The sequence below is a fragment of the Odontesthes bonariensis genome, chromosome 16 (genome assembly GCF_027942865.1).
Source record: "Odontesthes bonariensis isolate fOdoBon6 chromosome 16, fOdoBon6.hap1, whole genome shotgun sequence".
Lineage (NCBI taxonomy): Eukaryota > Metazoa > Chordata > Actinopteri > Atheriniformes > Atherinopsidae > Odontesthes > Odontesthes bonariensis.
The window spans coordinates 3,225,777-3,239,333 of NC_134521.1; the positions used below are offsets into that span (position 1 = coordinate 3,225,777).

Genomic DNA, 13,557 nt, shown 5'->3' on the forward strand with positions numbered 1-13,557 from the left:
CAGTTCCCTGAAGTTAAAAAGGAAAACAGCTCTCTTTGGCACGGTGCAACCTGATGAAACATCCGATGACAAAAAAAAAAGCTTGTGTGCCTCAAACTCATGTAGGAAAAATTCTGTTTTGGTCAGAGAGTGTGTGTTGTCTGCTGATGTCTATGAGTCCAGGGACTCGACTCTTTTGTTGGTGGTCTCTCTGATTTTCAACACTGATGAGGATTTGGAAAAATGTCCTTTTAAGCTTTGCTCAAAGCCCTATTTATTCTTTCTTCTTGTCCAAATGTTCTCCTCCTTAGTTTGAAACGAGTGAACACCCAGTCACAGTCATACTTTCAGAGCTATCATCGCCTGAGTGCTTTGAGTTTATTTATTCTTAAACTGCATGTTTGTCACCTAGCCAGTTTCGATACGCCCAGTAGCAATAATAGAGATGAAGAAGGAGAACACAATATAAAAGGAAAAAAACAAGACAGAAGAAACATTAGTTTGCTTTTGAGTTTTTGTTTTTTCTTCCCTACAGTTATGCATGCTCATACCCGTCCACTGAGCTTCCCTAGAGAAGGAGAACAAAGAAGGGAGGGAGGAGGGTAATATGAAGAAAAGAGGAGAAAAGGATGGAAGACACGCGATTAAATGAAGGCCAAACCAGTTACTCCTTCTTTTCAGTTCCTTTTCAGAGTATGTAGTTAGAGGATGATAGGGGGGGGGTTCTCAGAAAGGGGGAAGGCCGGTTCCTTTCTGTAAGATGAAACCTGTGGATTCCCAGTTGTATTTTGGAGATTTACTCATGCGATAAAAAGAGCTGCAGAGCTCCTTCAGAGAAGGACAAACATACCAATGTATGGGTAAATAGAAACAGATCTCGCTGTGGTCATAAAGAGATGAGATAAAACTTTATAGAGCTTGTGAGGACGTTACGCTGTTAAAGCAGCAGGATGCAGCAGCACAAGATAAATAGAGTTTGAAATTTGTAGTGGGAAGAGTAAACAAAACAACACGGTAAGAAGGTATGAGTGTAGTCTGTGTTCAGGCCAGAACACAGCAGTGGTGCAGCCTCTCTCTGACCACACACATCTGGCTGGTGGTCATGTTCCCAGTCCAAGATGTCATTTTTTTCATCGATAAGTTTAAAAAAGAACATCCACCGTAGTCAATAGGCTAACATATGCAATGATGTTCCACTTACAAGTAAAAGCAAGCCAACCAGCTGGTGTCGGCACGTGGCACAGCAGTATCAGTTTGGTGGGATTTAAAGGGACACTATGTAATATATTAAGTCATTTATTAGCTCAAATCAACATATTCAAGCTCTATGGAGGCTGCCAGAGAGAGTGCCGAGAGGGACATAAAGCACTTCGAATCGCGTTTTCCCCAACGCCGAATGGCTTATTACTGGCGCTAACGGTAAATAGATTTTATCTCGTAAATGATCCCACTAATAATGCATTGATTGTTACCAAACTTCTGCCGTAGTACACATAGGCTCTTAACTCACAAAACGAGGCATTAGAAAGTTTGTAAGTTTACCGGGAGTTTATTTAAAAGAACACTTTCCAGATAGCAACTACACACTGCTGCTAACGCTAACGCTGCGTCGACGTCACTTCCGGTAACTCCCGGAATATGACTAATTGCATTGCTTGCACACCAAAGGCAACTAATGTTATCTGACATGTTATCTGCCATCTGTATTCATAGTGTTATTGTATGTGTGTTATGTAATCCTTTGTACTGTGTGTCTAGATGTCTTTTTGTTTGTATGGACCTTGAGTCTGAAGCTATAGCTTCTTGAATCTTGACACATACCGCCTGCCGTAGTTCAAGAAGTTGCAACGCACATTTGAAAACGTGAGGCGCTAGAGAGCAAATTCATTCGACTTTGCAAAATAAAATTGCACCACTAGATGGGGGAAGCAATTACAAAGTGTCCCTTTAAGATAAAAATTCAAATATTAAAAATGTAATTACTTTTATACTACGAAAACAGTTTGTATCGATAATAATAAAGTGTTGACCATAAAGTCTCAGCCGCACTGAGACAAACTTGATGACACGTCAAAAACATAGCAATATTTCTGATGGGATTAAATGACTGGATTCAGGGTTGTGTAGCTTCTGTTATTTCTCAGCCTCGATGATTAATCTCTCCTCATCCATTTTGCAAATACATTCGACACATGTCAGCGTTGTCATAGAAGCGGGAAAGAAAAGATATTTTGAAAAACTCAAGCACCACAGAAGAAGAGCTGCGATGGGACAGGACGGCTTTGCATGTAGCGGGTATAATTGAAAAATGTGGGGGGGGTTTCAGCAAGGCAATTTTATTTATAGAGCACAATTCGTACACAAGGTAATTCAAAGTGCTTCACAGCTACATAAAATCACAAGAAGGCAATAAAATCATAAAAAAATAAATAAATAAATAAAAATAAATAATAATAATTTAAAAAATAATAATACAAATTAAAAAACCCATTAAAAATAATCATTAATTAATTAATTTAAAAGTGAAGAGTGTAGATAAAATACTTTCAGGTGTCATATGCACAGCTAAACAGAACTGTTTCCAGCCTGAATTTAAACATTGTCAGAGCCTGTCTCACATCTTCTGGAAGACTGTTCCAGATTTTAGGGGCATAAAAAAAATTTCACAGCCCTGACTAGTTTTTGTAACTTGGCAAATTACATCTGTAGCACAGATGCAACGACACTTAACAATGTACAATCAGATAACTTTCAAAGAGTGCTCCTCAATGAGTTTGTTACACAGTAACCACTGAGAAAATACTGAGAGTCATGTAACAGGGCCTGATTTTTTCATTCACTCTGTGAATCTACCGACAAGGTTTGCTGGCCAAACCAGGCCTGCCTTTTCTTGCTTTGCATTCAGTTGATAATGAAACTTTGAGTCGTTAATAAATAATAAAACTAGCAGCTGTTGTAAATATGATATTACTTGACATTCATGGCCATTTTCTTCCCCTGTCAATGTTTTTGACAAATCCTGAATAAATGCCGGATGGATAATCTTCCCCCATCTCTGTCACTGTAAACTGGGTAAACTATTACTGAAACAAACATCCGAGTTATTCTGCATCCTCACTTCTTCATGGCTCCATCAGAGACTATATGCATGATCACTTCTATCACAGGCCTTTTTCCAATGTAATTTGTTTTACCCAATATATCCTCAGCTTATCTGAGAACGTCTAACTTTGGGCATCAATCTCTTGACTTAAATTTCAACATTAATCCTCACAACCTTTTGGAAGTACTGAGTCTTTATCTTTATCCACAACTGATTAAACAGCACTCTGTTTGCCTGATTTTTGTGGTCAAGATTGTTCACACCTTTAACAAATACAATTACCATAAGCCTCGTTTTTTTTTAGCTTCTTGGTTCCCTGTTGACTTTAACGTTTGATTCGTTGCCCTGATCCACAAGTGGCTCATTCTTTTTAATGCTCATCTCAATATTGTTTTTTACATTGATATGTTCAGTCCGTTTGGATCCTTGTTTGAATTCTAGAAACACTAACTGAGTTGCAGATAAGGTCAGTCGTTGGCTGTGTGTGTTGAACTGGTGCGACCAAATGTAAAAGTTTACACCATGGCTCCAGGACTTTCTCATCTGGTCAATGTTCGCTGATTTAAATGAGATTGAATTCTAAAGAAAATGATCTTTATTCCGGTGAAACATCATCCCTTATTTACATCTATGTTAATTTGCTGTAGGAGTTTTTTCTTAAAGTAAAAGTATTATAGTGAAGTTTTGTTTTCACGACTGACTGCAGATCCCCAGTCTGGTTCAATGTTGTTGCTGCTTTGTTGTAAATATGTATTTCAGGTTTGGAAGTACTTATAATTGATCAGCAGGGTGGGTAGTTCTTGAGTTTGAAACCACTTTATGTTTCATTTTGAATGTTTAAATGCTCCTCATAGACATGTAAGCTTAGGATTTTTCAATTTCACCTCACAGTATAACATGTATTTATGCAGCAACTCACCTCCAGGGAGATTGGAGGCGAGTTACGAGCCTTCCCCTCGAATAAAACTTCTGTTGCCTCACACACTTATGTATCCACTTAGATGCCCTCTCCATAATATGTTCAGATACCTTAACTTAATATAGCAATTTAATCAATTTGAGAGTGGTAAAAGCAATCACTTAAATGTGGACAGTTGGAGCCATTCCACAAATTTACATCACAATGCTCTGTCATTTTTTTCATTTTTTCCACTTTATTGGCATTTTTAACTTTATTGAGCAGCAACACGGGAGAGTTACAGATAAAGTATGGCTTGAGATGATTTGTCGTTCACGTGGTGTATGCCCTAACTCCTCGGGACACTTCTTATCGCACCAGATTGAAACATTTAGAGCCTGAATGATAGAGTAAATTTGGCCAAGGTGTAGCAGTAATGCGATTTCCCTCTAAGGAAATAGAAAGTCACTTTTGTTGCCAGTGTTTACTCTTGTTTTATAGTTCAGAATCATTTTAAAGTGGAAAAATTGAGTGGGGCGGGGTGGCAACCTTGACCATGGCCACAGCGGCCACTTCAGCTCTTCACTTTGACTTTAGCATTTGTATTAGTGTGTGTGTGTGTGTGTGTGTAAAGAGTGCTATCAGGCTGATTAGGAAAACCTCCAGCCCTCTTCACAAACACTAACTGAGCTGATAAAGCTAAGAGATCCACAAAGAGTTTATGGGCGTCCTGGAGAACCTGAAAGTGTTTGCTCTTTGACTCTGTAAAAAAAAAGCCAGAGATGGTTATAAAATATTATTACATTGCTGACATTGCACCAGACTGTGTATAGTCATGCATGGCATGAACGGTTTGAAACGGGGCTTGAAAAAAAACATTGTTTCTCATTTTATGGACTAAGCCAACCATAAAGAAAAAACAAAAAAGCCTGTTTTGCCTTCAGCAGGTTTTATACAGAGCAACATATGTAATTCCAACCAAATTGTTTCCTTGTTCAAAAGTTAAAAATGAAGAAAAAGAACGTGTCCACTTCTTTTTATTCATTTGTCATGCCGCAGTTTCAAGGATTAGGAGAGACTTGAAGCCTCTCGGAGTAAATATGTATCTTTCATAAAGAGTACACAAAAGCCTTTTTGTTCAGAATGATTGATGCACTGTAGCTGTACTTGTCTGAGTGTGTGTTTTGTTGTGATTGTGTGAGTGAGACTGTGTGTTTATCCATTATGGTTTGTGATGCGGTCATAGTACGTGAGCTCATTAGTGCATGTGTGCTTGAAAGCAGGAGAGAATACTATAATGTGAGCGTTTCCAATCAGCCACCTGATCAAACAGCTGCAGTCTCTCCTTTACAAACGTCTGCAAAGGCTTTTGAGGGCTGATGCCTGTTGTTTAAAAAAACGAAACACCAATGTTTTTAGTGAGAGCAGCTTTTGTTTAGTGACATAAAAATAGACACCAAAGTCCTCCCAGATACTAGAATAATTTCACTGAATACTCCCTGAAGACTTCTTGAAATTTTTACAAGCAATGTGCCAGTTGTCATTTCGCTTAAACTATAAATCTGGCCAAAAAGGAAAAAAAATGAAAGCGTGTGTGAATGGATGGAGGTTTAGGTTTTCACCTGCCCTTTTGGCAGCTTGTCTAGGAATATATACGAGTCAATTGTGTTTGCTCTGTGTGCATGTGTCGTATTTCACTGGCCTGTTTGCTAGCTTTCGGGGATAATAGTCTGAGAGAGCCTGCTGTGCGTTTGACCTCAACAGCTCAGCTAAAGAGCAAAATCAAACACACCTGTGGATTGAGAAGCCTCAACCTTTTATATGAAGACATTTGTACTCCACCTCCACACGCACATCGAGAGCTGTTCCCTCTCGGAGCGGGTTTAGGAACAGTTTAGGAACAAAAATCCTACAAATTCCTATTATTTTTTTTACCATTTAGCTTTAAAAAGTGTTTGTAGAAATGACTGAAGTATTAGAGATGGGACATTTGAGTAATATTTTTACTTTTTTTGGATGAAACCCTCCTCAGGATAAAAAAGAAATGAAAAGATTTACAGCAAATAATTTTTCTTTTGCTGTTTTTGTTCATCGTGTCACTTCCTAAAACCCTCGTTTGCTCTTTGGACCCCATTGCTTTGGTAATGGCTGTCACCAAGTGATTGATGCTCAGTAGAAGAGGCCATCTAATCAGCACTTACAGGGTCGATTCTGGTAATGAGTACTTAATGACCCACACAGCAAGAGTGTCACGGGCCCTCTACACTGGTATCTTGTAGGATTTGCCCTTAAAGGTTGTATTTTAAAGTATTAAAAGTGACAAACTACCTTTTAAAACAAGTGAGAGCACTTGGCGAGCATTACAAGACAGAAAAGTTATAAGAATCTAAGTTTTTGCCCATGTTGTGGTCAGAAATGTTGGCTTGACCCATCGTATCCTGCATTTATGTGGTGGGAAAAAAAACAAAGTAGGTTAGACATATTTTGTTTTAGGACATGAACTTTTCCACTTTTGGCTCAGGAAAGAACCAACCCACCATTTGAGGAATCCAGCTTCAGCGGAGTTGTATCGTTTCGTAAATCAGATTTTTAACTGTGTTTGTGCTCATGCCTTGCATTGATTTCCAGATATTAATTCCTACCATGGGGATGAAAGATTCCTTTTTTTATTTTTCCCCATTGTGGCCATACCAGCCCATTCAAGAGAGCTTTTTTCTCTTTGTTGATAATCAGCTCGCTGTTTGGCAGTAGCATGTTGTGGCACAGCAGAGAAATGTCAATGTTTGGGTGGGGTGAGATAACTGTCACTTAGATTTCCTTGGCTTGTTATTCCTCTGTGAATGAACTATTTCATTGAATTTATTTAATAGGTTCACAGTCATCATATTGCACTTGTCTACCCTATCATTGTAACAGCGGTGGAAAGCTTCATACATTTGGCATTCTAGATAAAATTAGCTTGTTCAAGAAATATTGTTAGGTAAACATATTTTTAGATATTTTTATAATTCTAAGATGAGCAGTGTTGCACATGAGCATGTTCATGAGTAGGGATGGGAATCAAAAACCGGTTCTTGTTGAGAACCGGTTCCCAGTGTTTCAATTTCTTGGAATCATTTGGCAATTTTGCAAACGTTGCGTGGCGAGTCCAGTGCAGTCAACAGTAAACAGTAAACATGGCACCCAAGCGGTACAAACGCTCGAAAGTTTGGTTACACATCCCTAAAAAAGACGACATCATGGCAACCTGCAAAGTGAATATTTCACCAAAGGGAGGAAATACTACCAACATGCAATAACTATGAATGAATGATTAACGTTGGTGAATCTGAACCCAGCAACGTTAGCAACGTTAGCATATCCTCGGCTAACACTGCAGGTCACTAACTAACTAACACTGCCTATCATGTTAGCACCATTTGCCTGATTGTAAAAGCTGCTGTTAGTAACGGTTAAGGTTAAATGAATGCCTTCTCAGGCCTTACATTTAGATGAAATCATGAGAGACAGAGCCTGACTGGCTCAGAGCCAGAGGCTGGTGGTACTACCCCCAGTTCACCTCTACCTCCAGCTTCTCCTTTCACCAGAGCAGGAAGAGTTAAATTACCCAGGCCAGGATAGACCAATGTGGACCTCACCGTTGTTGGGTTTGTAAGGTCATGACTCGTGTTACGTCTAAACTAAACAAAGTTGATGCTAATCGACCGGTTTGTTGTCCTTTTTCTCCAAATGAGAATCGATAAGGGAACCGATAAAGAACCGAATCGTTAAGCAGAATCGAAAATGAATTTGGAATCGTAAAAATCTCATCAATTCCCATCCCTATTCGTGAGTGGCGTTCATGTTTTCTGTTCATTACAAATGTGAAGTGAGCACGGCACTCGCTTGCAGCATTAAACAACGTTCCTGTCGACTATAAACGCCATATCTTGCGGACATGTGATTGTAGACATGTGCAAATCTATGCTGCAACGTTCCCACAGCAGATAATAAGACAGAAACTAACAAGAACAACATGAAGAGAGGTTTCAGAAGAGAGCTACTGCTAAATTAGGTTGAGGCGTGCAGTAGACAGTTTTGCACAGCAGAAAGTCAGAGAGGCGAGTTAAAAGTTAAAGTTTTGTTTTGTCCTTGACGCAGACAGCTTCACATTCACCGGCTGTCTTCACCTTTGGAACGCACTGTCAACTCTGGTTGTGTCTGTTGTTGCGTCCTCACACTGGTCTGTTTTCTTACTTCCTGTTCGTTGACATGTTGCTGGATGTTTAGTTGCATTGGGAGGGAGAAGATTTCATTATATGCATTTTAAAAGTAACAGTGGGTCACGAAAAACAGAAATATATTTGGAAAACTCTTGTTTCTGTCAGTATCTAATTATATCACTAAATGAACTGTCGTGTTTTCTAACCTTCGAATGAACCACATATATCAATCCTCTATTTACTATTTAATTATTTTTTTACTTTTTTGTTTTACAGTTCCTTGACAGTTGAAGCGTAACCTTCTGTTACAAATGCATTCATGGAAAAATGAACTGATCCAAATTTGGCACACAAACAAAATTTAAAAAATCCAACAAAACTTTTGAAACATTCAAAACATATATATAAAAAAAACAAATCAATCCAGTTGTCTGTCTACCTTTTTCAAACGCTTACCCACTCACAAACATGGTTTGATAAGGTTGTGTCCACCTCTAAACTTTATTAACAAAGTGAGCTGTGACAGTGTAAACTCCTACACTGATTCAAGTAAACTCAACATAAATTTCCTTTTTCTTATCAGCGTGTGACAAGTTGATGTGGTTGCTTCGCTCTGTTAATATTTAAATACATATTTGTGGAAGGGAAAATGGTCTTTGACTATTATGCCAGCCATGTGTGTATTCATGTGTGGTTGGTTGTCGAGTACGTGTGTTTTTTTTTGTTTGTTTGTTTGTTTGTTTGTTTTAAACAGATTTAAACAGACACCGCTTGCCACCATGATGGGCTGAAAACTATATTCAGGTTCTAGTGTGTGGCTGAAATGCAATATGTTGTTCATTACGGTTTTCAAGAAAGAAAAAAAACAAGAATCGCTACGTTTTCAACGCCTAATAATGAGTAAAATATATCCAAAGGTACTGCAGGTCACCCACCTAACACCTGCCATGCTGCACCACTGTATTTAACTGTAGCTCAGCTTGGGGTTTAGGGGAGGATAGAAATTACTGCTAAAACGTCCATGTGCAAGAATCCTTAACAGAAAGCTATGGCTGAACTGGACTCGATAGGCCACCTATCGCAATGTTTAAACAATATGTACATTTTTTCCATGTGAGGTTATTTGCCTTTTTTTTTTTTTTTTTTAAGATCAAGATCAGATTTATTGTTATGCGTACACACGGAGTTTGTCCTCCGCCTTTAACCCATCCAGGTTGGCACCTGTTGTCTTATCCTTATTATTATTCAACCTTTTTTCTTTGTTTTAAAAGTGTCTGCCAAATGATTTTAAAAGTGCTTTGCTTTTAGACTAAAATTTCTCTTTCACTTCCTGTTTGGTTAGGTTAAAGGGACACTGTGTAATATATTAAGTCATATATTAGCTCAAATCAACATATTCATTCATAAATTAGTCCTCATTGGTGTAAAATGATCTCTGTCAACAATCTCACTTATCCTCCTGAGTGAAGAATAACTTGTCTGTATCTACATAGAGCGGGCAAGCTCTATGGAGGCCGCCATGTCCTTCCGGTCTATGAAAAACGACGAAGTGCCGAGAGGGACATAAAGCACTTTGAATCGCGTTTTCCACAACGCCAGGCCTGCAAGTGGACATGACGTCATTTTGACGTCACGTTTGCACGCAGGTATAAACAGAGCCAGTGTACGCCATTAGACATTCTCTGGTATAAACCAGCCTGAACGGCCTGCACTTTTGTTCACAATGGAAGACCATAGTTATGCCACGCCACAGGAGAAGGGATCCTCGTCGCCAAAAAAGGCGAAAAAGAGAATCTTGACACATACCGCCCGCCGTAGTTCAACAAGTTGTAACGCACATTTGAAAACGCGAGGCGCTAAGAGCAAATTCATTCGACTTTGCAAAATAAAATTGCACCACTAGATGGGGGAAGAAATTACACAGTGTCCCTTTAAGGCAGTGATGCTCACTATTTTTTTCACAAGAGCCACATTGGCAGCAAAATCGAGGGAAGAGCCACTTTTACCACAACATGCTGAGTTTGCAAATATGCATTTCTACAGATAAAACATCCCACAAAAAAAGAAACAACACAGCCGATACATTTTCAATTCAGACCACATTTACCTTAATACTGGGATGAGCTGAAGCTGGCCTGCATGTCCTCGACTTTCTTCATGTTGTATTTGTAGTTGTTGTAATCATAGTGAGACATTCAGGATGAGCATGGTTTCTGTGCTGGTTTTTGCCCTTTTTTAATTAAAAACCGATCCATGGTGCCTGCATCTCAGTACACCCGACGTTTGCCTGCTCGTCCCCTCTCTGGCGTCTTCATGCTGATTTTTATTTGGTTCTTGTGCTGGTTTTTGCCCTTTTTTTTAATTAAAAACCGATCCATTGTGCCTGCATCTTGCGCTGGCTAAAGGAGCTAGCGTGCTCTGCGGTCAAGCCAAGTTTAACAGAGCTCCCTTTAGGAAACACCATTAAGCCTTAAATAAAAATGTTTAATACTACAAAAACACAAACTTAATAAAAATACTTAATACTTTGCAGTATTCTCTGTGTGTTATTTGAAAAAAAATATTGTTATGGTTACCATATTGTTATAAGCTACTATGAGAGTGCGAGCCGCCATTTTCAGTGTGAATTTCTTTCTTACATTCTCTTTCTTACACGGCTTCTATAGCTCACTCTTCCAAAAAAAAAAAGAAAGAAGCATTTCTTAAACATTAATAAATGATCAGGAGAAACATTCTGCTGGGCACTGACACCTCCATCCTCTCCTCGTCTCCCTTCCAGGTGAGAAGCCGTACTGTTGCACGTGGGAGAGCTGTGACTGGCGTTTCGCCCGATCGGACGAGCTCACCAGGCACTACCGGAAGCACACCGGGGCCAAGCCCTTCAAGTGCGTGGCCTGCAGCCGCTGCTTCTCCCGCTCCGACCACCTGGCTCTGCACATGAAGCGTCACCAGAACTAAGACACGCATGCATTCATGTACAAAAACCCCACACATACACCCACAGAGCAGTATGCATACAGCCACCTGTATCAATCGGATATAAAACCACAATCATTCCTGGGCACTAGTGCTAAATCTGGTGCTAACATAGGGCGAGTAATAGCAGGCATCAAGTGGTATCCAAAGGTATTTCAGACTTGGAAAGATTACCACCAGAAACACTCCAAAAAAAAAAAAAAACATGGTTGTGTTGGTGAGGGATTGTGTCCTTGCTGTTGCACCTACATAAAGTTCCTGTTTCATTGATGGATTTGAAGTGAAACAAATTGAACTCTCTGTACCCTTTAGGATTTCCTCATAACACCCTTCTCTGACAGGTGAAACAAATGTGGATGTGAGGTTTCCACAATTCATAGATCAACAGGGAATGTAGTTTGAGGCTAACGCTTACAGACTGAGACAACTAGAGCCACTGCAGTGTCTCATTTTCTTCTTTCTGAGATGATATTGAATGCCTACTAATGGTCAACACTGTGCCTGTAGTAAACCAGAGCTAGTTTTCTACCAAAGAAATGATTTTGGTTCCTCACACACCCATTCAGTTCATTTAAACACTTCATACATACACATTCCTACATGTCTAACGTGCATCATAAATAAAAAAAACTGTGGTGTACGGCTCCTTTGATGGATTTTGGACTCCTGATAAGTCTTGGAATCTTTATTTTACTGTACATAACAACAAGGCGACTGTCTCCCTTTCACCATCATCACCGTATTTTATCTTTTTAAAGTATGAACTTTTTAAGAGGTAGAAGCAGTCCCTCCTCTCCTGCCTGTGTAAATAGTTGTTAATATGTGTGTGTGTATGCGTGTTTGTGAATACGACGAATGTATTTGAAATTTATACTTGACAACTTTCATTTTCACCAAATGTTAAGACGATTTATAGAGCAAGTTGTAACTTCCTTGTGATGAAATCTCCCACCGAAGGGCTTACAGAACAGACAAAATCAGACGACTCTCCGTGGAAAAGTTAATCATCGCCCAGTTATGCCTGTTTCAGCACAGCTAATACCTGTCGAGCGATTTGCCAATGTTTGTATCTATGACATTACCCGTTGCCACGGCGACCGAGCTCTCTTAACAACAGTTTGTGGTTTGCTTATAGTTTCTATCCAGTGCTGTTTTTTTTCCTCTCTCCCTTTTCTTTTAGATTTCCTGTATTTGTTTAAAACTTCAGCCTAAAAAAGACTGAGGTGGGTGGATAGGCCTGTTATATGATCAGATTTGTGTTCCTGGTTGTTTTAATGCATCATGTGGCAGGTAAATTATAGTCGGAATGAGCGGGTGGGGTCAGCTGAAAGCTTCTGCATTTTTGAGGGTGATTAAAAGTTATTATTTTTTTCTAAATAATAACTACTTTGTTCCTCGTGTCTTGTCACTCTTCTGTCCTTTCTTTAAAGATTTAGAATATGAAGCTTAAAAAAACAAAAGCTCTGTTGTCAGATCTACATTTTTCCTGAACATGAGCGGCTACAAACTGTTGTTGCTTTTCTTGCCTGAAGGTGGCGCTGTTCTGAGATATACTGCAGCAGCTGGACAGCCGTTGTTTTTTTCAGCTGCCTTTTGTCCACGAACAGAGTATCCTCTGCCTTTTTGAAACTGCAAATTTCATGATCGATACTTAGATGTGGTATTTCCTTATCAGTGACAGGTGAGTGATGCGAGAAGCTTTTTTTTTTTTAAGTCATTGGTTGATTTTATTGTCTTTGTAACCTGATCCAGTTTGTGTCGTGCTTCGGCTGAAGGTGTCACCCACCTGGTACTTCATGGAGGTTTTAAAAAGCATGAAGATTGATTGACCTTAGTCTTGCCTGTTATTTCAACACTATGATTGTCCTACTTTTTTAAAGTCTTGTCCACAAGGAAGCAAGTTCTCCTGTCTCTCTCAAGGAGGGAGCACTGACCACCCACTGTGTACATAACTAGTTTTAGATTCAACAGAAGATTCTGTAAATATTTATTTCTTCTTATAATATTAATATTTTTCTCTTTTTTTTAACTAATGGGATTTTAGATCGGTTGTATGTGAGTGCTTGTGGAATTTTTTTTGATACTTAATGTGCTTTAGAATTATCAAATTGTTCATGTACAAATTGATAAGAAACAATGGTTTGTTTTTGTTTTATTTTGACAAATTAAATAAAAGATATTCACAAAATAATAGCGAATTGTTTTGTTGTTTCTTTGACATGGCAAGTACATAAAGCGCATTTCATACACGAGGGCATAAACATGGGGAAAGAAAAGCATACAAACATTGAAATTAATAGGATAAATTGTGCATTTTAAAAAAAAAATGTCATAAAATTAAAATTAGATCGCTAAAATGAGCAACTACATAAATATATATTCCCAGCTTCCCTGGACCA

The 13,557-nt window shown here is 38.9% G+C and overlaps 1 protein-coding gene across 1 annotated transcript in view; it reads left to right on the forward strand.

Annotated features, from left to right (window-relative positions):
- klf5l (Kruppel like factor 5 like) overlaps positions 1-13,337 on the forward strand; it is a 30,423-nt gene extending 17,086 nt beyond the window's left edge. Inside the window, exon 4 of the mRNA XM_075487393.1 lies at positions 10,962-13,337. Within this exon, the coding sequence (XP_075343508.1) occupies positions 10,962-11,140 (179 nt within the window). The 3' untranslated portion in view covers positions 11,141-13,337. The remainder of the gene's footprint in view (positions 1-10,961) is intronic.
- The last annotated feature ends 220 nt before the right edge of the window (positions 13,338-13,557 follow it).